At 38.8% G+C, this 24,459-nt stretch overlaps 1 protein-coding gene across 1 annotated transcript in view; it reads right to left on the bottom strand.

Annotated features, from left to right (window-relative positions):
* MFHAS1 (multifunctional ROCO family signaling regulator 1) overlaps positions 1–20,725 on the bottom strand; it is a 40,278-nt gene extending 19,553 nt beyond the window's left edge. The window contains exon 1 of the mRNA XM_072405237.1: positions 17,367–20,725. Coding sequence (XP_072261338.1) covers positions 17,367–20,259 — 2,893 coding nt within the window. The 5' untranslated portion in view covers positions 20,260–20,725. The remainder of the gene's footprint in view (positions 1–17,366) is intronic.
* Between the last annotated feature and the right edge of the window lie 3,734 nt (positions 20,726–24,459).

Here is a 24,459-nt window from a genome sequence, read left to right as displayed (position 1 = left end):
AAATGTCTCTTTTAATGTATCCAGACAAATAAAGAAAGTTTGCAAATATTACCTTTACACAACCTCTCTCTAACAGCTGTTATCCCGGAGTGCACTTAACCTGGGATAACACTTTTATTTCATTCCTGATCCAGCAATCTCATGCACACTGGAGCCCAATTCACTCCTTTGCGTATGACGTAGCTTCCACCACCCTGATGGAGTACACCATACCCATATAAAATATAGGAACCTCCTTGTGCCTTTTACAATATAAGAAGTCTTACAATGTAGCAAGGAAGATCCCTGGATTGGAAGGAGAACAAGAAAACCATGAACATTGTAGGCGTTTCAAGCACAAAGTCTACTAAGTTTGCAACGTGGCAAATCCTGTCTTGTAGACTTGCAGTGAAATAAGATCGGCAAATAACCTCTATAATGCAGCACAGCTAGACAGTTAGAAGACTACATATTTATTTAGCTCACTATACACAATTAGAAACAAGAAAACATATTTTGATAAAAAGATTTACAATAAACTAATTATCAATACCATCTAAAACAAAATATGGCCCAATGCTATTTCAGGCTTAACTTGATCTTTGATTTAGCAGGTGTTGTGTGCATCCAATATGGGACTATAAAAAGTATTTAATAATTACATAGTGGGCACTTCTTTATAAGCTATATAGAGTAAGTTTCCACTGTTTACCAGTTTTCTGTAGAGAAAAACTTCAGAGTTTGACGAGTTAATACATTTTTGAATGTTATCCCATGTTTGGAAACGTTTTTTTTTTCCGGTCTTTTGCTTACGGGTAAATTGCAAAGTTTTCATAAGCAATGCAATCATCTGCTTCTACTTTCTCTAATAAACCCAGTATTAAAATGGAACTTATTCTTCAAGGCCTACAGAAAACAAGCACATCTCACTGGCAAAGCAGTCATTAGGCAGCATTAACCTTCACCAACCTCTCCTGACAGTGAAAGCACTGCATGCTTTTTAAGCCAATTAGTCGATAGAGATTTTTAAGGAAACACAGGATTCTCTTAGATGTTGAGCTTAGGATAAATTTCACATTATCCTCTACACTATGCAATTTTGGCAATTAACACCACGATGATGCACAGTAAGTGTATATAGGAATACTTGATTAAAAACAGAGACCCCACATTCTATTAGCACTGAATTTCCTGTATATTCTGTAGAGCTGTGTTTCTCTCTTTGGAGAGCTAAAATATCTTTATGTATTAAATCAATAAAAATAGACATTGAAAAATTGACTTTAAAAGAAATTCTATTTTACCTCAGTAGAGTTCTTAGGCCTCCTTTTTTCCTGTTGAATGCAATTATAAGGTGTAATAGATATATGGGAAGAATAGTATAGATTTTCCATAGACAAAAGAGGGAAGATGGACATGGAGCAATATCAGATTGCCCTCAGAATTCTTGTTCCTGTCAGAGTATGCTTGTAAAGAACCTAATGGTTGAATCCATCCTGTATGAAAAGGAGAACCTATCACTAGTCAGTGGTCATGTTTTACAAGCCAAATGTGCTTGCACTCTGCACTACCTCAGATCAGCCATTTAAGAAAGGAGAACAATACATGACTACATCTCCCAGTACCCCTGCTTTACAGTATTATTATTATTATTAATAAACAGGATTTATATAGCGCCAACATATTACGCAGCGCTGTACATTAAAGTAGAAACGAGTATCTGCATGAAGCTGAAGGAATACTTGTACTCACAGGAATTTAGTGATGAGCAATAGTAAGACATCAATCTGTTATCAATTAAACTAAAAGGCATGAGAGGTTCTGAAGCTGTGCAGCTATAAATACTTAACTTCGAAAAGTCCACTTCCAAAAGGTAACATTTGCAAAATACACCAATAAACATGGTGTAGGAATGTTTAGGAATGTGCACTGTCAAATTTTGGCTTAAGTAGGCTTTTAATTAGAACACAAGATAAATATACATATATATTTCCTAACCATTTTGTTATACAGGTAGTCCCCAAGTTAACAACATCTGACATACAGTCTCCTCCTGGATATGAACAGGGCCTTGCTGCTCGCTTGTGTGCAGGACGGAGGCTTGATAGGGTGGTTCGCTGCCTGCCAACCGCAGCTACTGCTCCTGAATGAATGGAGGCTGGATGGGGCAGATGGAGGCGTTTCCCTGTCTGCCCACCATATAGCTTTGCAGTGGAGGTGACTGTGGGGTGGGCAGGTGCTAAACCGCCCTCATTCTATCTTAATAGCAAACCTGCTTGTACTGTATGTACAGTTGTCTCGTCAGTACAGTACACCAGATGTGTTGACGAGTGGTGAATCCTGCTGTGATAGTGTGTACTGTACCATGCTGTTCAGAAGAGCTTATCTTCACCCTCTTCATCAAGTTCTACCAACATTGTTTAAGGCTGTACTGTATTTGAAAATGTTTAAGTATTTACTGTGCATGGGAAAAAAATTGAGAAGAGAGAGAAAAGACAGGCTTTTGTGGGAGAGGGTAAGCTATATAATAAAATGTCAACTTTATTATTATTCGAGTAACCTAAATGCTAAACAAAGACCTTCTATGCTAGTCCTAGCTCAACATAGGGATACTTTTCTAGTATAAAAACAATATTGGGTAAACAAGTTCAGCAGTTTCAATGAATGCCAGGGTGTGATATCCCTGCCCGACGCGTTTCGCCCTGTGGGGCTTCCTCAGGGGGTTAGATCATAATTTATTTGCTGAAACTTTGGACTTGGGAGTAGACCACATCGTGCCTGTCATTCCTCAAGTAGATCAAAAGAATAAAAACAGTATTTTCTCTGGATCAGCTAGGATACCGGGTGCAATCGAAGGAACTTAAAGATAGCTGGTGTTGGGAAGGAAAAAGTTGCTCAGATTAAGTCAGTATTCAGGGAATGAAGAGGCACTTTCTCTTCCTCAAATTGTTTCCAAGTGTATTCACAGGCTGGGCTTTTGCACGTTAACTCTCTTTAGAAACAATAGTATCCCTATACTACTCCTCTTGGTGTCACCCCATCTCTCTCATTTACTGTGCATGCACAGAAAGGTAAAATAAATATTATGTTGACACAGACATCTGTCTTAATTGCATTTATTAAAATAATGTACCTGTTCCGACTTACATACAAATTCAACTTAAGAACAAACCTACAGTCCCTATCTTGTATGTAACCCAGGGTCTATCTGTACTTTAAAGAGTAATCCAGCCCTCTCAAGCATCCTTATTTGTAAAACTACAACTACCTAGGGTGAAGGAATGACTATTTGGCCCCATTACCAGCTATGACCCTACTGCTGAGTTCTCAGCACACTGGAGTTTTACATTCTATCGACAATTTATATTTATACATGGCCCAAAGAATGTCTGTTCTGGTTAACCATCTTTAACAAAAATCTAGTACAGGACATATAACCCATAACATGGAAGATGAAGACAGATGGAGTTAAACCAATACCATTCTATAGAAGCCTGCAGACTACTCATCAGGAGACATTTCCTTAGGAGAAAATAGAATATTTATGAGTACAGTGTTCTTAAAAAGGAAACTATTGATTTTACATCCGTTGGTGAGACTCTCATTACGTTCAAAATCAAGACAAAGAAAGTGTTCCACTTTCTCTGGTAACACGCTAGCAAGTATGTTCCATTTCAGCCATCATCAATTCTGTGTTTAAATGTTAACAAACCCAGATTTTTAGTTCTTCCAATACCTTAAACTTATTTTAACATTTTAGGAACCATCACCATTTTAAGTCATCACAGTTATAAATTTAACATGCTATTGTAAAAATATAAAGGTTACCATTGCTGTCTTTTAGATGTTGCTAGATCCATGCTTCCTATGCTCATCCTGTGAATTCATTAAAGTGATGTTGTCCCTAGCCCTGCTCCACCAAGCTAATTTCGCTGGCTGTTTTACTCTCTACTGTAATCCAACCCCCTCCCCACTTCTGTTTGTGTCTCCAAAATGTCAATTCTTTATATCCTATTTGCAACAGATGGAAAATGCCCTCTGATGGGGCATCTGTCTTAACTGTCTTAATTGTATTATCTATCTGTCTTAATTGTTTTATTAGTAATAATAATAATAATGAAAACGTCACTTTATTGAACTGAAATTTAGTACAAAATAAAAGAATGTCTGAAGTTTTAGCGAATGGATAATAATTGAACTAAGTAACATATTTCTTTTTTTTCTATATTTTCCATTATCAGTTTAAAACAACAACGTAATACAGAATTTATTTGTTTTGTAAGGGGATAGGGTCAAAGCAGCATTAAGATCCTCAGTTTGGCCTTGGGCTTAGACATATGTCACTTCAAAAACAGGGCATTATGGGTTTATAATAATGGGATAGGATTTGGTAAATGTACAGTAATTATTAGTGGGAAGAATAAACTACAAACATAAGTATACAAGAAACAATCCTCCCAGAATGTCTGATATGGGTGTGCCCTTATAGGAAAAAAATAAGGCTGAGATTTCATGTAAGACAGGGTGGGGTCTTCCATGTGTAAAAGCTGCAACTTTCATACTTTTAAGCTTTGGTTTTAACTTTGTTGATATTTAATGTTCAGTAATGGTATTGTAAATGCATACATCATCATAATTGTAAAATTAGCACTTAATATGGCATATCTGGAAATTAAGAACACACAACATTAATAAATCGCGCTCCTAACAGCAGGAAACTCCAGGCTTTTGAACACCAAGTTTTTTTCCTGCAGGATGTTCTAGTAACCCTAAATACTGAAGCCTTCCAATATGCAAACAGGGACTTGTTTTTAGGGTAGGAAAGCTACCTAAGCAGGTTATCCCTATCATCTATTGCTTATAGAAACATAAAGGGTGGCCACCCTTGTGGTTTAAGTTAACAAGAAAATAAATAAGAAAGAAAAAGAGACGGTGTTTAAGGCCATAGTTCTAGAAGTCAATAATTATGTATTCATACTCAGATTCATACATAATTAAACAACCATCAAACATAACCCCCAGCCCATTACATCATGGGATGGGGTTTTACACACTATACATACAGTCAGCTAGCGATTTTTTGATTTTTTTTGATTTTTTGTTGAACCGTTAAGTCTTTCTTTTTAACTCGACGCGTTTCACCACTTTTTAGAACTTTTTACTTGTACTGAATGCCCAAGTAAGCAAATCGAGTGTGTCTAGCAATGGAGTATTTAGATAGGAGCAGGTTATACTGGTAAGTTGACTATAGAGAGAAGTAGAAGTTTATTTTTTAGAGAGAGAGTAATTGTTTGTAGGGAACCAAATAGAATGGTTAAAATATAAATAGTATATTTATGGTGCTAAAAATTAAAGTTACTTACTTTTATGTAGCCAAGCGCAGATAAGGAGATGAAATGGCAAAGTGTGTTGGTGTAGATAAGTTCTTACTCTTTAAAATAGTTCTTCATAATTCAATGCTGTCAAAAAAAGAGGTGCTCCAAATGAGGAGTTTCCTATATATAGGGGTGATTAAGGGTGATTAAGAAGGGGTCTACATGTAAATTGTTGCAGATGTGCATAAGAATATATAAGTAAATACATAGTGCATGGCAAATAACCATGCAGAAGTAAATCTTCTTACCAAGCCAATTGGAGAGCTTGTAAAGAGAGTGCTGTAGTTCAGCTGAGAAGCAAAAGGAATTTCTGCTGTGGGTATGCTGGAAAGCAAAAGGAGTTCCTGCTCATCCAGTCTCGTCTAATAAAGGCATTCTGTGTGCAGGGCATGCGCAGCCAAGGAGATATGCGCACACCTCACACACGAGGTGAGGGAGTCCCCATGACATCATTGGGGCTCCAGCTCAGATTGTTCCATCCTCCCACAGTCACCTTGATCCATTAAGTGGATCGAACGGGGGACTGGTTTAGAATGTCCACATGAATGTAAAACTATGCCCCGTGTGTGCCCAGAGGGGCGGCATACCGTTCCCCGCAAGTCCCAATGACTGCAGGGGGACAAGGAATGCGTGCTTTTATCTGGTTATTTACCGTGTTTCCCCGAAAATAAGACAGTGTCTTATATTTATTTTACCTCTGAAAATCTCATTAGGGCTTATTTTCAGGGGATGTCTTATTTTTCTCACAAAAAAATCTATATTTATTCATGTACAAAAATCTGTATTTACCAAAACCTGCAACCAATATTACTATAGAAAGATACCTCTGTTACCTGTGACCTGTCAAAATCACAGATTTCTTCTGTTATATACAAGAAGTCATGAATAAGAATTGACATAAATGAGTAATGAAAAAAAAAAAAAAAACACAGCTTCATAAGCAAACAAGTGCAACATAACAAGAAAATGTGCTGACAATTAACATGTGACTCAGAGTTAACATGTGACTCATGTTAAATCTGAGTAAAAGCAAAAAAAAAAAAAAATCAATTAATAAATATGTATTGCTGCTAATGAATAAAATACCAGCAAGGACCTTTTGAAAAGAGAATCCACCAACCTCTTAGTGCTAGTGTCACACCAGAGTACTGTAGGTTAATTAACCCTGCGATTTATTCACCCCTTGCTCCAGTGCTTTTGAAATCTCCTGCTCTCTCTCTCTCTCTGCTCCCTCCTTCCTCTTGGTATCCCTCCGTGTACCACGTGACCACACCCTCCGAAGAAGCCAATAGGGCTTACTTTCGGGGGAGGGCTTATATTTCAAGCTTGCTCGAAAACAGATACAATCCTGCTAGGGCTTACTTTCGAGGGGGTGTCTTATTTTCGGGGAAACACGGTATTTAAAAGGGGGGGGGGGGTTTGGACATTGGGGGGTTGTATGGAAAGCCAGATAGTAGATTGTGTTGGAAGTGATAGGGTAAACAACTAGGTTTTGTTTAAACAACATAGCCTACAGAAAAATTTGTTGTTGCTCTAATGGAACCAAGTAGTAAAATATTTGCTCCTTCACAGACAGGCTAACTGTTAGCATACTTGCAAACTAAACTAAACTGACAGACCAACACATTGCCTGTCTATAGGTAGTTTTTTTTTAATAAAAATTGGAAAAGCTTTACTTGAAGGCTCACATTTTTTAAATAGGTGAAATAGCCTCCAGCATGTGATCAATCAACAGATAATAGTAAATGACTTAAGAATTTTGGTATGGCTTCTTTTAGGCTAATACAAAAAATGTAATTTGCCGTGTCAATGAAAAGTCTCGGCTACTTACTAAATTTACTGCTGAGAAGTTCAAACTATTTTTAAACAAAAACAAAATATAATAAACAATGACTCTCTCAACTCTCTCTAACTGAGTTAATTGAACCTGATGGGTATGAGTAATAAGCTAATAAACTGTTTGTTTTGTACAAATGTTACTATTTTATATTTTAAACTAGAGCCAAACATGCATCTAGGATTACTTTGCAGAACGGCAGGCTTCTAAACTTGACCCAGAATCATGATACTTAAGTATCACAATGCCTGAAAAAATCTGGCTTAGGTGCACTACTGAAATGTTTACATACATATACATGTGTCATATACCAGGGCTCTGTGTAACCCCAGATTTACTACAAAGGTTGCCAGGGGTTCCATGAGCAATAAGCATTTTGTGTCTCTCAGGTCAGGTATCACTAATGCCAATGATCTTTAAGGCTAGCTGTAAAGGTAACATTCTTCCCACTTTTACTCATTTTGGAAAAGTACATATAAACTACCCACCATCCATGCAGCACACCAAGTCATCTCTTTAAGTAGTGTTATTTTACTACCGCTAGTGGTTTTTTGTTAGTGGTATCTAATAGGCCTGTAAAAAGTTATTATATAAAGTAAAAAAAGTATCACAAAAGATAATCGTACAAGTTATTAATCCTTAAAATAACACAAGCTTTAGGGTGATGATAAATAGGTGTTTCAAGAACAGTCAATGGATCAAAGAATCCCTGGGAGCTATAAGCTTGTGTTTGAGTCTAAAACTTTCTCATTTTTTTTTTTTTTAATGCAATGGCTTTTATTTGTGAAAGCTACAAAATCATGATAAATCCTACAGCAAATGGGAGTCAGGAATAGTTGTCTATATAGCAAGCAACTCAATTGCTGCTTTAATCAAATTAAAAACCTAAATACAATACTTTATTCTTTTCCCTGTACTTCACAGATGTTTTCAATAAAAAAATAAGGATACACTAAAAGGTCCAAAAATTAACCAGCAAATTTTCATATACGTAGAATTTGTAAAAATAGAACATTAAACATTAGTTACCATTTGGCAGCAAACCATGGACTTTCCCAGAACAAAATATTGTACAGAAGAAATACAGTAAATATTAATGTCGTTATTGACTAAGCAAATAGGGAAAAACCAATGTGAGTTCTCTGACCACTTAAGAGCAGTGTGACCTTTTCTAAAATTCACTAGAAGTTTGGTAAATGATTTACCAAATATAAGTGACATTTCAGTGTAATATACTTCCACAAACACAAGCATGAAACTCCAAAACAGATACAAGAGTACATCAGAATTTAATATGCCTATGGGCAATAGGTGACACTCCTAAATACAATTCTTTTACTCTAAATCCCAACATTTGCCAATATTAATAGTGAGGTGAGAGGGCTTCTGTGTAGGAAATCACCGTCACTTCCCTTTCTTGTTTTTACAGATCACCAGAGGACGAGAGGATCGGTGCTGCTGTCTGTGTCAGACACCTTACATTGCTCTGCTGCCAGCACCAGCTTTGCTCAGGGATCCCAGTCCCTGCTCACTTCCTGGTCCAGGTCATGTGATTCTCTGTCAGCTGCCCCTTTGCCTCAGAGGACTAGAGTGTTCTGCAGACACATTCCACTTGCTGGAAATCATGTGAACAACACCTGAACTGCCTCTTCTCCAGCACTCCCTCTGGTTGTGGGATAGGTTGTCTGCAGGTCACATGACCCCATCCATCACATGACCTTCCCCTTAAAAGGAAATGACTGGCAAAAGGAAGTTGCCTGAACAAGGATTCCCTTAGGCTCTGTTTCCAGCTAATCCTGCCTACGTCTCCAGTTGCTGATTTCCTATATACTGACTCTGGCTTCGACTACTTCTGCTTGCTGCCTGCCCTGACCTCTGGCTTGTTTGACCATGCTTCTGTCTCACATTCCAGTACCCAACCTGATTCCTGTCTGTCAGCAATCACCTGCCTTTGCGTGCCTCGGGGCCACAACCTGGCAGTTGCCTGCAGCGTAACATCCTTACCTCTAGAGGCTCTGGTGAAGACAAGGAAGCTGCTAAGACTCTGCACCTTGCACAGGTCTCTGCCAAATGGACTGGTGACACAGAGGGTCCACCATCCCACCCTGCAGACTAGTGACACTTGTCTTGGTGACCATAGAGTTAGGCCATGTACACATGCTAGATTTTTATCATCTGAGTATACCATTCATGTTTGCTTTGTGAGCAGATCTAGTGTCTGTGCAGCTGTCACCTATCAATCTGTTGTGTTCTGTCCTGCTGGATCACTGAACGGCCAATACTGCTTCCTATGGGAAGGACGCAGCGGGACGCCTCCGGTCTACCTTCTACATAGCACAAACAGCACAATCTATACAGTACACATTTGTTCCTTCTGTCACTGGAATCATTAATGATTGTTTGTATTGACATATCTAGTGTCTGTACATAGTTAAAATGTAAAGAAGCCTTCACTACCTAATGGGTCAATGGTTCAGAACAAAGATGAAGTCTTAGCTCCTTTCCTGCTTGCTTGTCAGTAGTTGACAAGGTAGTGAAACAAAGAATGCTTCAGGGATAATTACACTTATCATGATAATTATAATTATCATGAGGGACCCATTTGTCCACAAGTGAATGTTAGAATTTAGTAGTGTTAAGCATAAATTTATATACATTTAAAAATCCCAAAAGTCTGCCTTTAAAATGATAGTCTAACAGCAGCAATTATTAGGAGAGCTAATCATTTGATTGCAGCAAATATTAGTATGGAGTAGCTAAGTTCTGTTTTGTACGAAGATAAAGCTATGGTTTCTAAGCTAAACGTGTGGCACTATAGACGTCTACATAAGCCCAATAATTTATTTTAGTCATGATGTAACCTTAGTTTGTCAAAAGGAACTGAATGAGTACAAGAATAAAAGAGTCTGTAGAGGAACTGAGACAGGGAAAATCCAGGGTGGTGCACATCAGCATGAGTCATTTTATTCCAGCCTCTATTACTGTAATCAAGGGGAGTTCATACTGCACACAGTAAAAGCCCTCCTAATGCATTTGTTCATTTTGTGTTCAGCTAAATGCTCAGACTGATTGTCTAACATGACACCAAGTGAGGTCAGAAATAGAAGGGTATGTTATTAATCTGATCTTTAGAGGTGGTCTAGAAAAGACCAGACTTGAATGAATAATGCAGACAAGATATTAACCAAGAATCTGAAAATATTTTATTGGTAATTTTAAAAAGGTTTCTGCCTTTTATCTGAATAGCCTTGAATAGCTGCCCTTTTCCCATGCCATTATTATCTAAATCAATGCACAATTTGAATTTGCCATACATTTTATATACTGCAGCATTTTATTAATGCAGTAAGAGTACAGCAAATACATATGCATAATACAAAGACAAGGTTTATAACGCTGTGCAAAGATGAATTTTGGTTCTAAAGACCTTCATTCACTATTATCTACTGTTAGTAAAACTCTATTTAGTATTCAGTCTCTTAAATCCCATGATAATGCAAATTTAGGACCCAATGAATATGTATACTTTCTTCACCGTTACTTACTAATGATGATATTCAGCTGAATTTTACCTGTTACTCATCCCCATGAAGCAATGTGGGACAAAACGTATATATAATTTAGTTTTTGTTTATGTATCCTTTATACATTAAGTACTACAATACAGTTATTGTGTTTGCCCTCACTTCTCTTTTTTTTCCATTGTTTCAATAATGTGCAAAGATGTAAAAAAATTGGATGATCTCGTTATATCAGAAGTCTAAATCTCACTTATGCTAGGCATACACTATGAAACGTTTTAGATATTGGATGTTCATTTCAATGAATACATTAAACCAAATGAAAATATATTTAAAACTGACAAAAAAGGATAGAACATCTGCATAGCTTTGTACTACATCAAGCTAGCAGTGGAAGTTTTAATATATCGAGTAGTGCAAGGCACAGATACAGCCTAATATTATTAGTTCTTCAAGTGTAGCTAGTTTAGGGAAATAAAGGAATGATTTGCAAGGTTTCACCCACTAACTGCTTTCTACAGACTGGATGTACTTGGGAATATTAAATGAACTAGTGAAATGTTGGATCACCTACAAATTTGTCTTGATAACAATGGCCACCAAGACAATAAAGATGGAGAATATCTCTATAGGTGACACAGACAACAATAAAATCTTGACAGGTTCTATACCTTCAGCACCAAAATCCCCAACCTAAACCTGAAAAAGAACCTTTATATACTCTATGTTTCTATTACTCTGCACCAGTCCGTTCTATGTTTTCCAGAGACAGGTAAATGTTTTATGTGTGTCCTTGTAACTCTTGAAATGGTTTCCATTTTCCCCAGAAGAAACTAATTCTAAACTCCACTATCCTTTATAGATAAATTGTGTTTTCTGTACCTGATAAGAAATGGCAAAAGTACAGTCCTTGTTGTGTTAACCACATTACAACTGTACACATGGAGCAATGTCCAGTCCTAGAAATATAGTGTACAAGAAACATAGTTTAGGAGGTGAGCTTAATCTGTGAGCTTTCTATTTACTGGACTTCTCACCCACCTAAAGAAACAAAAGATCAAAACTCAAATTGGATTATGTGCCCCTTCTTCATTTTTCTGGAATTGCCAACTACCCCTACTACCGGTAGCACCTTCTGGACAGAAGTTTCTGACATTCACTTAAACTCACAGACATTTCTATCCAGGACAAACCAGAAATTGTTCTTTTACATATTTCAGGTATATCCAAAAAGAGTTAGACACTCACTTATACCACATCCCTTAAATGCTGCCAAAGCCTGTATTGCAGCAGTGTGGAAGCAACCTGCATACCCCCCAACTCTACACCAGACTAAAAATCATTAGATATATGTCAAACCTGAATACCTTGGATGATCCTGGTTAAACTGGAACCCGTTCTGCTCTTCTGCAGAAAATATCAATATCATAACGTAACACTGCTTTTGTCCACTGACCCTCCAATTCTCTAATATATAACTGCCTCTGTTTGCCCCTGCAACTGGATAGGTCTAAAGCTCTATTTTATGAGTCATATTCACAATGGATAAACATTTAAATGTTTATTGGCTAGTGGGCACCTGTGAGAAGCTTGATGTAAATCATATTTGTGTTACCAGATGGAAGCCCCTCTCATATACTACAGCAACCATGACAGCCTATTGGGTGGAATTTCTAATTCATATCATTGGGAAAGTAGAATGTTTTATTTATAGTGTTAGGAACAAGCATATAAGAAACAAACTAACACAAAATAATTACCAAAGATGCCTTAATTGGAGGAATACCGATACCCTGAGGAAAATTTACCTGGAAAAATACCCTGATGAAAATTCACCTGGAAAAAATACCCATTTATATGATTTTTTATTTGCACATGGTTGAATAGTTGGAAGTCAGCATAGCTTCAGGTCATTCAAGTTAATTGAATTATCCTATGCAGAGTGACCATCCTAAACTCCTTTAGTAAACAAACCCATTGGTCACATATATACAAGTACCAGCCACAGATAAAACAGTGCCCTATAGCATGATGAGCTGACATTAATTCAGAGTGACGGGTCCACTTTTTACTTTCTCCTGAAAGCATTTTCAAAGGTTCAAGAGAATCAACAGCGGTAATTCCTTTGTGCTCTACTTGTCAAACTAAAAACCCTATTCATAAGAGAGCTTTTCAGTATCATCAGAAGATCAACAGTGCTACAGAAACATCCCGTGATGTTTGCACATGCCTAAAGACCTTATTCTAAAGACAATTTCAATAAAAGTAATTTATTTATTGCATGCTCTGTATGCTTCTTTGTAATACACAGGACAAAGCAGAGCCGCCTGAAGAGACTGGAATGTGAGTTTTGCATGTGCACAAGTCTCATGAGCTAAAGTAACTGGCCAAGGTCACAAGTGGCAGACCAGGCTCATTACGCATACCAACAGTCTGTCCTATAGAAAAATAAAGAATATACATATTTATAAGTAACCTAAGTGTCTGTTTTGGCACACCACAGTTTTTGAACCAAATCCCTGATAAGATGTACTGGTAATTGAGGAAGCAACAACTTATACATCTTAAGTTGATCTATGGCAATTATACTGGAGCTGACTTTAATCCAGCACTAAGTTATTCGAAGAATCTCCAAGGCCTGCTGCCAGAGCGAGAAAATGTTTAGTCTTAAGCTATGCAGTAAATCATCCATGCTAAAAATGAGGTTCATGACTAACTCAGTAATACAGCTATACAGAATCACATATCTATAGACTACACAATCTCTAGTCAAGGGGGATTCTAAACAGGATGTGAAATTGTGCAACCCAGGCCTTAAAAATATTTTAATTTGGAATTGAAAATGTTCAGAAAAGGTTTAAAGCAGGGCACCAGCATCGGAATAAAAACCGAAGTAAACCGGCACAGCTACCATATATTTACATTTTAAGGATTGGCTATGTGGCACTTCCTGCAAGCACAACTCCAACCCCAGTTAATCCAGGGGTGAGGGTTTGTTCTTGAATGATGGGAGAAAACTTTCACCATTCCCCCTATGATACCATCTATTGTAACATGTTAACATTTATGTTAACATGCACTGGCACACATCAGTGTGGTTTGGCTCTGAATGTAATAAAAGGTGCATAGAAATCACCTGAAAATGTCTTAGCTCATGGTCCGGGGTCAGTATCATCCTTCCAAGACTACGTACACCATTTTAAGACTAACAGGATATCAACTTGCAAGCAAGACCTTAACAAATGCTGGATTCAGAAAAAAAACTTGTCTGAGCTCAAGGATTTGAATAAAAACAATTTTTGGAAATGTCAACTTACTTTGAGCTGCACTGTGGCATGCTTTTGATATGGGTCTGATACTTTTCAATGATCATCATTGAAGAGTTCATTGAAGCTGTATATGACCTACATTTGACCTACTTCATACCTGTATACTTTAAGCTATTTTTGCCCTCCCATAGACTTGTTTGAGGGTAGAATCAATTCTAACGCATAAACATAAATCTGTCAACAGATGCTTTTAAAAGCAGCACAGTGATGGCAGAGTGGTAGTCAGGTCACTAAAAGTAACCTTATGTGTTTTCAGTTATTTGCTCAGTTTGATAAAGGTTTACTGAGAACAAGAGCAAAACAATATGTCACCATGACAATCAGGGATACAAGGATATAGCGGGATCATTTTAATTTCATCTTGTTGAACTCAATCCAATGACATTACATTTTTTCTGGTTTCTTCAGACTTCATTTCTACACACAGACCTCCTTCAGCTGATGATGAACTGGGACATAACTTAAATAGGATTATTAAAAAAAATATATCATACGAGACGGATACAAGCATACAGCTTTTTCCAAACTTATAAAAATGGGGGAACCCTTCACATAACTTTTTAGGTTAAAAGTAACTCCCGCTATGATTACTATATCCATAGAGTACAATAGAGTGGTGGTCAGTAGGAAGAATGCCTCTGTCAAGAATATCACCTTTATAGATAAAAAATGACCATAGGCGTTAGTCAAACTGACCAGAGAGCCACAGATTGCTCCTTTTTTTTTTAGCAACCTCTGGAAGAACCCTAGAGTTCCACAGGACCCTGGCTAAGCCCCGACTCTGCCATCACAACATATTCTAGCATGCAAAAGCCAAAACATTCCCAATGGGTAAACGATGGAAATACCTATTTGTTTACGTAATGTAATGAACAAACAAAAGGTTAACTTTGTTGCTTTGATTTTCTGAACACCTAATAAATACCATTAAACTGATTAGACAGTTGCGTTAATACAGGATGCGGAGATCAGGGAGGAAGAACACACAGGGCAGCCGAAGCCATAAACACAATATTATCACAAAATATTATCAGCAGTACTATACACTTAACTTCCCACCAACCACATGGCGAAATGTGGACTGCTTAAATATTTATACATAACTTACATACACTAATCTGTTGTGATTCAGAGTTTATTATGCTTAGCGACATGATGTCTAGTACAACAAAATCACGTGGATTTCTATATTTGTCAGGAGTTTTATATTCCTAGCTACAGTTTGCTTCTGATTCAAAAGATACCTATAGGTTTTTTTTGGTATTATATTGTATTAGAATTACTGGTTATTTTATAGCAAACAAAAATATTATTTGTGGAAATGCAACAATGTATTGTCTGTAACATATACAAAAGAAACTACTATGTGTCAGAGAAAAATGTCACTTGTGTCACTGACCTAAAGAGAAGGAACACATTGAAGAGATGCTATTAAGAAGACATGCAGCTGTTCCTATGTGGAGTGCATTACCCAAAAAAGGAATACATGTGTGTTTACTATTAAAGCCTCTCTAAAAAGGGTTAAACATACCGTACATTACCACTGATTGTGCCTTTTATGCTACAAATGCAACATACATGTTGCATTTGGCCTTTGTTTTAGAATTACTGTGATTATTGTTAACCACTAAATTAGTTTATTGAAATATTATACTCTGGTTTCTTTATTTTAAACAGAAATATAAAATTAGGTTCAATTCACAAAGCTAAGAACACAAAAGCTAGGACAAAGCTAAAGGTTCCTTATTTTGAAAAAGACAGGTATGTGGTTGAAAATAAAAAAAAATCCTACCTTGCAAAAAAAAGCCTTTAAAAATATTGTGCATTAATGTCATTTGCAATAAGACAGCCTACAGAAAATAAATTGAATGGCTATGTACCCTTTTTAACCCTTTTTCCCCTAACAAAACACAACGCAATGCACTACTGTGCTGCACACTGCAAGGCAGGTGCTTTGTTTTCATGTGTTGGGGGTGGAATTTCAAATGAATGGCGTGGCATTGAAATGCATGTTGTGTGCATTACCACATGTTATGACGTGTGATGTGCCACAATTCTAAATGGGGCTTTAGAAATAGATTCCTTTTGGGGTCTAGAGAAAAAAAGGAGCGTATCTGACATTCACTGGAACAATCCCTGGTAGAGAACCTTCCAGGTCCATGTGTTTTAATTGCAATATTTATATCTCCTCCAGGAAATGGCAGAATTACTGCTTTAGAAAAAGACCGCTTTTAGTTGAAAAAAAAAAAAAAAAGTACCATCAGCTATTATGCAACAATATGGTGGCTGCTATTTCCTAGAGTCCTAATGTGGAGATCACACAGGGAGCTGGGTAAGTGGTTGAACCTCTATAAAGGACTTGCCTTGACATAGCAGCAAGCACTCAATAACTCTAGCTTTCTCTAAGGGTAAGCTATTACCCTCTTAATAAACAAAAGAATGATTTATTCAGAGGTAAGTTAGGGTTGGGTAAGTGCTAGCTATTAGAGATAGCTTAGCTCAAGGCTGTGCTCACAGCGATTCAACTACTCAACAAACATAGGAACTCCCCTGATCTGTTTCTAGCATTTTGCCACAATAGGCACAAAGCAAATGTTAGTTGACCAAGTACAGAAGCCAATGGATCAGCATGACAGCCAAGCAACTACCATTAAAAAAAAAACAGCAATGATTTGATGCTTTGAAATCAGAAATTTCTAAACATTGAATTTATTTTTACCATGTATGAACAAACCTATGCAGCTTTTAAAACACAACAAAAACTCACCACATTATTATTATTATTATTATTATTATTAATAATAATAAATAGGATTTATATAGCGCCAACATATACGCAGGGCTGTACATTTAACATAGCGCTCATTAAGCTATACTAGGATGAGTAATGATGTCCATGCAGCATGGCCAGATAAGTGAAAATGAATTCCTATTGTATGATGAAAGCCAATGTTATGATCTGCCTTATCCAATAGACCAGAATTTTGGCCTTGCTTTGCCTCTCTAGATATGTGGTAGTACAATGTAAGAGATCAATTGGAATCGGCAGCCATTCAATGAAGTGTAACACAGTTCAAATGTCCCTAAACAAAGGGCTGCATTCATCTTTGGTAACTGCACAGGTGTTTCACATTGGAGCACTGCATATTCTCTGACATTCATATTACTTATCAATAAAAATGAACACCCACATTTTTTAAATGCTTGTACAAACATGCAGCTTCATTAAAAACCCTGAAAATAATAAAATGTCATAAAAAACAGATATATCCAAAAATGCAAAGACAGTAATTAAACAAAGGCTTATACCGGTCCTTAATCTTACCTGGGAAGGTGTGTGGATTGGGTGACCCTCTTTTAAGGCACTTTGAACATAGAACATGTACTGTGTAGTAAAGGCCAGACCATTCTTGTAATAGTGCATTCAGTTCTTCAACCAAGGGTGTGATAGCTTGCCATGCAGTCCATATGTTAGGCAACGAAGCATGGCTGGCGATAGATAAAACGTCTGACTGTAAGGCTCCTCTGGAAGGTCGAAAGCTCACTACAACTGGCACTTTACCCCTATAGGCAAAGATCTGAAATTTACCGTCTGAGCGATGCACAACATGATTATTTATGTGAACACTAAAGCGGGAAAACAAGCCAGGAGGAAAAATAAATGGGAAACTGTACTCTATCTGTAGTTGTTCTACTGCAAGGGATTGTCCCGATATGTTGGTACCATTGATCCAGGCCTCTGCATGGGGTACTTCATTCTTCACATAGCAAGGGAATTTGTACCAAGCCATGGCTCCATTTAATGGTTTGGATTTGGATTTATTGATACAGTAACACAAGCCCATCTTTTCCAAAAGTTCAAGAATTAGTTGTAAGTCTTGTTGTGTTTTGATATGTGGTTTAAGTAGCAGTTTAATGATATGAGTTGGCAACAGTCCATGAAGAAGAAAACCTTCCACATAGTGATGTAGCTGCGTGGCCCTCAACTCGTCCACCTTAGTGTCACACATTAACTTTTGTAGTAAGACAGATGCATCTCTCTGGAAAAAGACATTCAAAATGTCAATCAGTTTTGTTAAATTATGAAAAACGTACTCTTTAAGAGTAACATTGTCTTCAAAATAGAGCAATTTGCCACTTTCGTGTAAGTAAGATAGGGCGCTCTGCAGCCGGTCCTCGGTCAGCCCCGCTTGTAGACCTAGCCTTGCCGAGTCCCACCAAGTCAACCAGAGCTCCTGAGGTTTAAAGTGCAACTCTTCCAGCATTTGCCAGGATTTGGGAAGAACTCTATGCAGGTTGGGGAAAATCTCTCTGTGCTCAGCCACAGAAAGCAGTTTATCTCGTAAGCGCATAATGTTTGAGTAATTGTGGCAACTGACACAGAGGACAGGTGACAGAATCTGAAGACGATTGTTCATTATATATTGCAACTGGGCTTTCTTCCTCCTCAGATTCTTATCACTAACGCCATAAAAAGCTGCGTGGGGGTTCGACACACGCATGTCATAGTTTTGGCTAAGGGCTTCGTCAACAGTCTGTGCCATATTTTGTAGGGACTCCATGTCCTTCTTTTCCTGTAGGGAAATCTGGTGATGAATATCAAGGCATTTTTCCTCAATCTCCATTTCCTCGCATAGGTCCGCATGAGTCCCTACTATGCATACAACTGCATGTGGTACCTTGGCACCGATAAAATGTAGAAAATAACCTACTGATGTATAAAAATTCTTAGAAACATAGGACTTTAAGTTAACAACGAGGATATACAGAGCACCGGGGGAGAGGAAGAAAGGGTTGATTATGTCATAGCTCTGGTCCCCTGCTAATTCATACACAATAAAAGTCAGCCCTCGTTCTACATCAGCTGTCCAGTTAGTGACCTCAATCCCTGTATTTCCCAGTATACAGCTGCTTTGCTCACCATCAGTGAGGCAATGTCTAAGCAGAGTTTTGCCAGCTTCCTTTTGGCCGGAGAGCACTAATTTTAACCTTGGCTTTACAGCGGGCTGGGAGTTGGCTAGTTCTTTCTGATATGCAGCAATGTAAGGGATCCCTTTCATACAAACCTCATAAGGCGGCTGAATCAAAGGGTTGTCTTTGATCTTCCAGATGTTGACTTTGGAAAGTTTCCCAAAGTTGTCTGGAAGAATTGCTATTTGGTTACCTTGCAACACAAGCTCCTCCAGCAAGCCCAGTTCCACTATGGTGTCAGGCAGGTACCTGATTCTATTGTTATCCAACCACAAGGTAACAAGCCTGTACAAGCTAGAGATGCCCTCTGGTACCACCATCAGCTTGTTGCGACTCATGTACAGTTCCTCCATATCCTGCAGTTGTAGCAGGGCCTTAGGTAATTCCTGAAAGGCGTTTGAAGACAGGTTGATCATCCTCAGCCTTTGCAGATCCCCAAAGCCCTCGGGCAAGGAGCAGAGGTTATTGTTGTCTAGCATGAGGCTTTCCAAGCTGCCCAAACAACAGAAGGAGTCTGGTAAGAAGCTGAGACCTGTGCTGCTCAACCACAAGACCTTCAATAGCTTCATGGCCTTAATGCCATCAGGCAAGGAACCCCCACAGTCACTGCCAAGCATTTTATTACCAGAGAAGTCCAGCTCCTCCAGGGCACGGAGATGCAGGATCTGCTGAGGGAAACTACACAGCTCATTGTGGTCCAGATCCAGGACTCTCAGGCGGGGAAGCCCCTGCATAGTGTCAGGTAACTGATTGATGCGGTTAAAGCTCACATCTAGCTCCTCCAGGTGCAACAAGACACCTATCTGCCTGGGCAGGGTCTGCAACTTGTTGTGGCTTAGACACAGCTTCTTCAGCTGGCTCAACAAGCCCACAGCTTCGGTCAGACAGCCCAGTCGGTTGTGACTCATGTCCAGCTCAGTCAGCCTACCCAGTTCATACACAGCTGAGGGCACATTGAGGAACTTGTTCCTGCGTAAGATAAGCACATGCAGGTTCCCCGCGGACAGGCTCCGCAGGCCATCGGGTACCTCCTCCAAGGAGTTGTTGCCAAGGTTAAGCACCTCCACATCTCCCAGGTCCTCGGGAAGGGTCAGCTTGTCCTTCTCCCCGCAGCTCAGGGTAAGCTGGCGAAGGCTGCTCCTCAGCTTCCTAGATCTCAGGGCGGCATCCCTCCATAGCCGGGCAGTCTTCAGGTCACAGCTGTTGTTGTAGCCATCCTTCCCAGCCCCTACTGCTGCCATCATCATTATCACAGCGAGGAGATGTCAGTGCTGAGACATCCTGCTTATAGGAAGGGCTATCATCACCGCCTAGATCAGTGCCTGCGAGTCAGGGTGTCCGCATGATGACAACGCTTCCTGGGAGCTGCCAATGTTCGCACAGCGGTGACACCGCCTTATAGCTGCGGCAGGCAGGAGGATGGAGCGCACAGCACAGCTCCGATCGCTGCACCAGCCAGCTTCCATGCTCGTCTGCCCCCCTCCATAGGAGCAGGAGGAGGAGGCTGTCACCAGCCGGATGATGAGCCCGCAGATATAATAATAAAGCAATGGCACTTCCTCGGCAAATCTTTCCCAGCAGCCTCGGTACACAGGGAGGGGATCCAGCTATTGTCTGTGGATATGTCTGTTTTCCTAATGAATGAGTTGATGTCCTTGTAAAGGAGGAGTGGCGTTGTCTGCGAGCCTGTTAACGTGTATGTTGTCAGATGTGCCTCTCACCATGACTCCTAACCTGCTTTCCCTCCCCTCCTTCTCACATCACAGGGTGGGGACTGGGAAGTAGCCCGCTAGTCAAAGCAATGGCTCTTATTGTTATTAGGAATAGCCGCCCCCTAGTGGCCGCGTCTGGGACAGGCCAGACAGTGTGACAGAAACCTGTGCTGACAGAAGCGCCAATACTTCTGCTGCTCAAAATACTGATTACCTGACCGCCATATCACTTCGGTGGCTTTATTCTGACCCAGAACAAGAAACAGCAGTTCAGAAGTCTCTTTCTGATATTATTACTAGAGGAGGCAGAGAAGTCATTATTGGCAGTCTAGGTTTTCTCTCAGAACAGATTTCGCTTAAAGAGAACCTTTCATGAGGCCTCCATCCTAAATAAGAAATAAAGGGTTAAAATGTGAGCCAACATTATGCTAGGGTACAAGAAATGAAGCTTTTAACATTCACCTGTTCCTTGGCAGGGCATCGCCATCTTCTTCCTGATACAATCTTCAGACACTGTGATTGGCTGCGATGACATAACACAGGGGTTCATTCATACCTGGCAATGCTGGGTATCCTGCTAACCAAGGCTTAGCCGTGTTCATTGGCATTCAGTTGGATCAGAAATGCTTCTCTATCTATAAAAGTGACTTTGAAACACACTTTTGAAGCAAATTGAAGCAGGGTGGTGCAACTTAGAAGGCGGTCAAATATCAGTCAGAAGAAAGTCAATTGCACCTGTGAAGTAACTTTGAAGAATTTTCCAAAAGCCATAGAAGTGCTGCCCACATTTGGCATTGAGCTTGTTCAAACCTCAGTATTCCTGCATTTGGCAGTAAAGTTCCATCATGTTCAACCAGCTAAAACAAATGTAAATATAAATATCAACAATTTACAGTGTTATTGCAGGGCCTGACTTCCCACAAGACCACCTAAGTCATTGCCTGGGGCACCATGGACACTAGAGGCGGCATTTGTACTGCTTTGTTGCAGACACTCCGATTGCTGGATTATTGGAAGAGCAACTTTCCTGGTGAAGAGTACCATCTCAATAATACTGTGTATGGATAATCTGTCTGATAGGCGTATACCTTATACAGATCTCATATCACTACTGCACTGTCACTCGGCTGCATTTTATACTAGCACTAGTGTGTATTCATTTTATACTGCTAGTAAGATGTTAATAATGTGTATATATTATAACTTGCTAGTATAATGTATTTATTGTTTTGGGTGATATCGATCCTGACTTTTCTCCTGCAGCCTGACGCTGAACATGCACAGCAAAAAATCCCCCCCAGTGCCCCAGCATGCACAACAAAATCAACTTGAGGCTCTTTAAGACTTCTGTATAAAGGCACTTGGGTGAACTTTTCTAAAAGTAGTCAATCTGACATTCAACGATCAGTGATGCCTGTTGTCCGTGTTTGAAACAGCAGTGACCGATTCACCACCATACATATTTGCTAAATATCAGATTTACTAAATATTTACCCGCATAGCTAAACCAGCATTTTTAGCTTTCATTACAGGGTATTCACACCTTGGATGTGTTTTCCAAAGGTTCGACAAAAAAGTCAGTGATTCTAAATAATTGCTGCCAATACTTCACTTTTTATTATTTACTTATATTTTATGGTGCCGACATACAGTTAGGTCCATAAATATTTGGACAGACAGCTTTTTTTTTCTAATTTTGGATCTGTACATTACAACAATTTAATTTAGATGAAACAACTCAGATGCAGTTGAACTGCAGATTTTCAGCTTTAATTCAATGGGTTAAACAAAATGATTGCATAAAAATGTGAGGAACTAAAGCCTTTATTTACACAATCACTTCATTTCAGGGGCTCAAAAGTAATTGGACAATCACCTCAAAGGCTATTTCATGGGCTGGTGTGGGTAATTCTTTTTTTATGTCATTATCAATTAGGCAGATAAAAGGCCTGGAGTTGATTTGAGGGGCGTCAAAGGAGCTCTCCATGCAGGTAAAACAACAGGATCGTAAAAGATCCTTTCCAACGACAAAAATTGCACGTGTACGCAGCTTTAAGCTGCAAAAACAGGAAAAACCCATCCTAGAAATTGCTACAATATTAGGAGCAGCAAAATCTACAGTTTGGTACATCATGAGAAAGAAAGAAACAAACAAAGCACTGGTGAACTCAGCAATGCTAAAAGACCTGGATGTCCATGGACAACAGTGGTGGATGATTGCAGAATCATTTCCAGAATGATGGCAAGAAAAAAGTATGGAGAAGGCGTGGAACAGCTCATGATGCAAAGCATAGCACATCATCTGTAAAACATGGCAGAGGCAGTGTGATGGCTTGGGCGTGCATGGCTGCCAGTGGCACTGGGACACTAGTGTTTATCCATGATGTGACACAGGACAGAAGCAGCCGAATGAATTCTGAGGTGTTCAGAGACATACTGTTGGCTCAAATCCAGCTAAATGCAGTCACATTGATTGGGAGGCATTTCATAATACAGATGGACAATGATCCAAAACATACAGCCAAAGCAACCCAGAAGTTTATTAAAGCAAAGAAGTGGAGTTTTCTTGAATGGCCAAGTCAGTCACCTGATCTGATTCAATTGAGCATGCATTTTACTTGTTGAAGGCCAAACTTTGGACAGAAAGGCCCACAAACAGCAACTGAAAGCCTCTGCAGTAAAGGCCTGACAGAGCATTAAAAAGGAGGAAACCCAGCATCTGGTGATGTCCATGAGTTCAACACTACAGGCTGTCATTGTCAGCAAAGGGTTTTTAACTAAGTATTAGAAATTAACATTGTCTTTTCAGCTTTTTAACTTGTCCAATTACTTTTGGGTCCCTGAAATTAAGTGATTGTTAAAACAAGGCTTTAGTTCCTCACATTTTTATGCAATCTTTTTGTTCAACACACTGAATTAAAGCTAAAAGTCTGCAATTCAACTGCATCTCAGTTGTTTCATTTAAAATTAATTGTAATGTAAAGAACCAAAATTAGAAAAAAAATTGTCTCTGTCCAAATATTTATGGACCTAACTGTATTACGCAGTGCTTTACAAAACCCAACCAAACATGGGAAGAACTTACTTCATGCAGTTTGTGACCTAGGGCTGCAAAGGCAAGAGTGCTAGCCACTGAGTCAGCCATGCTGCCCTAGGAATAATACATTTGAACTTCATCCCCAAAATGATACCAGACTCATTTTCTAGCAAACATTTGCATTTCAAAGGGGACTCTTCTTCAAGCACCAGCCTATGGATCATGAGCACTATTCTGAGAAGGTTCTGAGAAGGTGCCAGAGTTGAGGAATTAGTGCTTCTATATTGACCTCACACAAGGGTGATAATGTACCTGTTTAAATTAATTAGGAAAACACATTAAACAAAATAACGTTTCATTAATTAAAAGCTACCCCCTTTCCCCAATGATTTGATATTTTTCAAACCATGCCTATCCACTCCTACTAATAAATAACTTTGTCTAAAGTTAGTTCCCCCACATTTGTATTCCATGTTTTTATCCCTAGAATTAACAAATCACATAGATTTATGATAGAATTGCACATTGGGTTTCTGTGAGATTTAAGCTTATCCCTTTATTTATTTAATCTGCATTACACAAACATAACAGAGTTGGTGCCTCTATCTAAATGCACAGTGTGGTCGACAGTATCACATATATTGTATTTTAAGTATTTGTTGATTAGGTTAGTTGTAAATTTCTGACATATAAGGACA

This window comes from Pyxicephalus adspersus, chromosome 3 (assembly GCF_032062135.1).
Source record: "Pyxicephalus adspersus chromosome 3, UCB_Pads_2.0, whole genome shotgun sequence".
NCBI lineage: Eukaryota > Metazoa > Chordata > Amphibia > Anura > Pyxicephalidae > Pyxicephalus > Pyxicephalus adspersus.
This window is presented reverse-complemented; position numbering and strand designations above follow the sequence as displayed.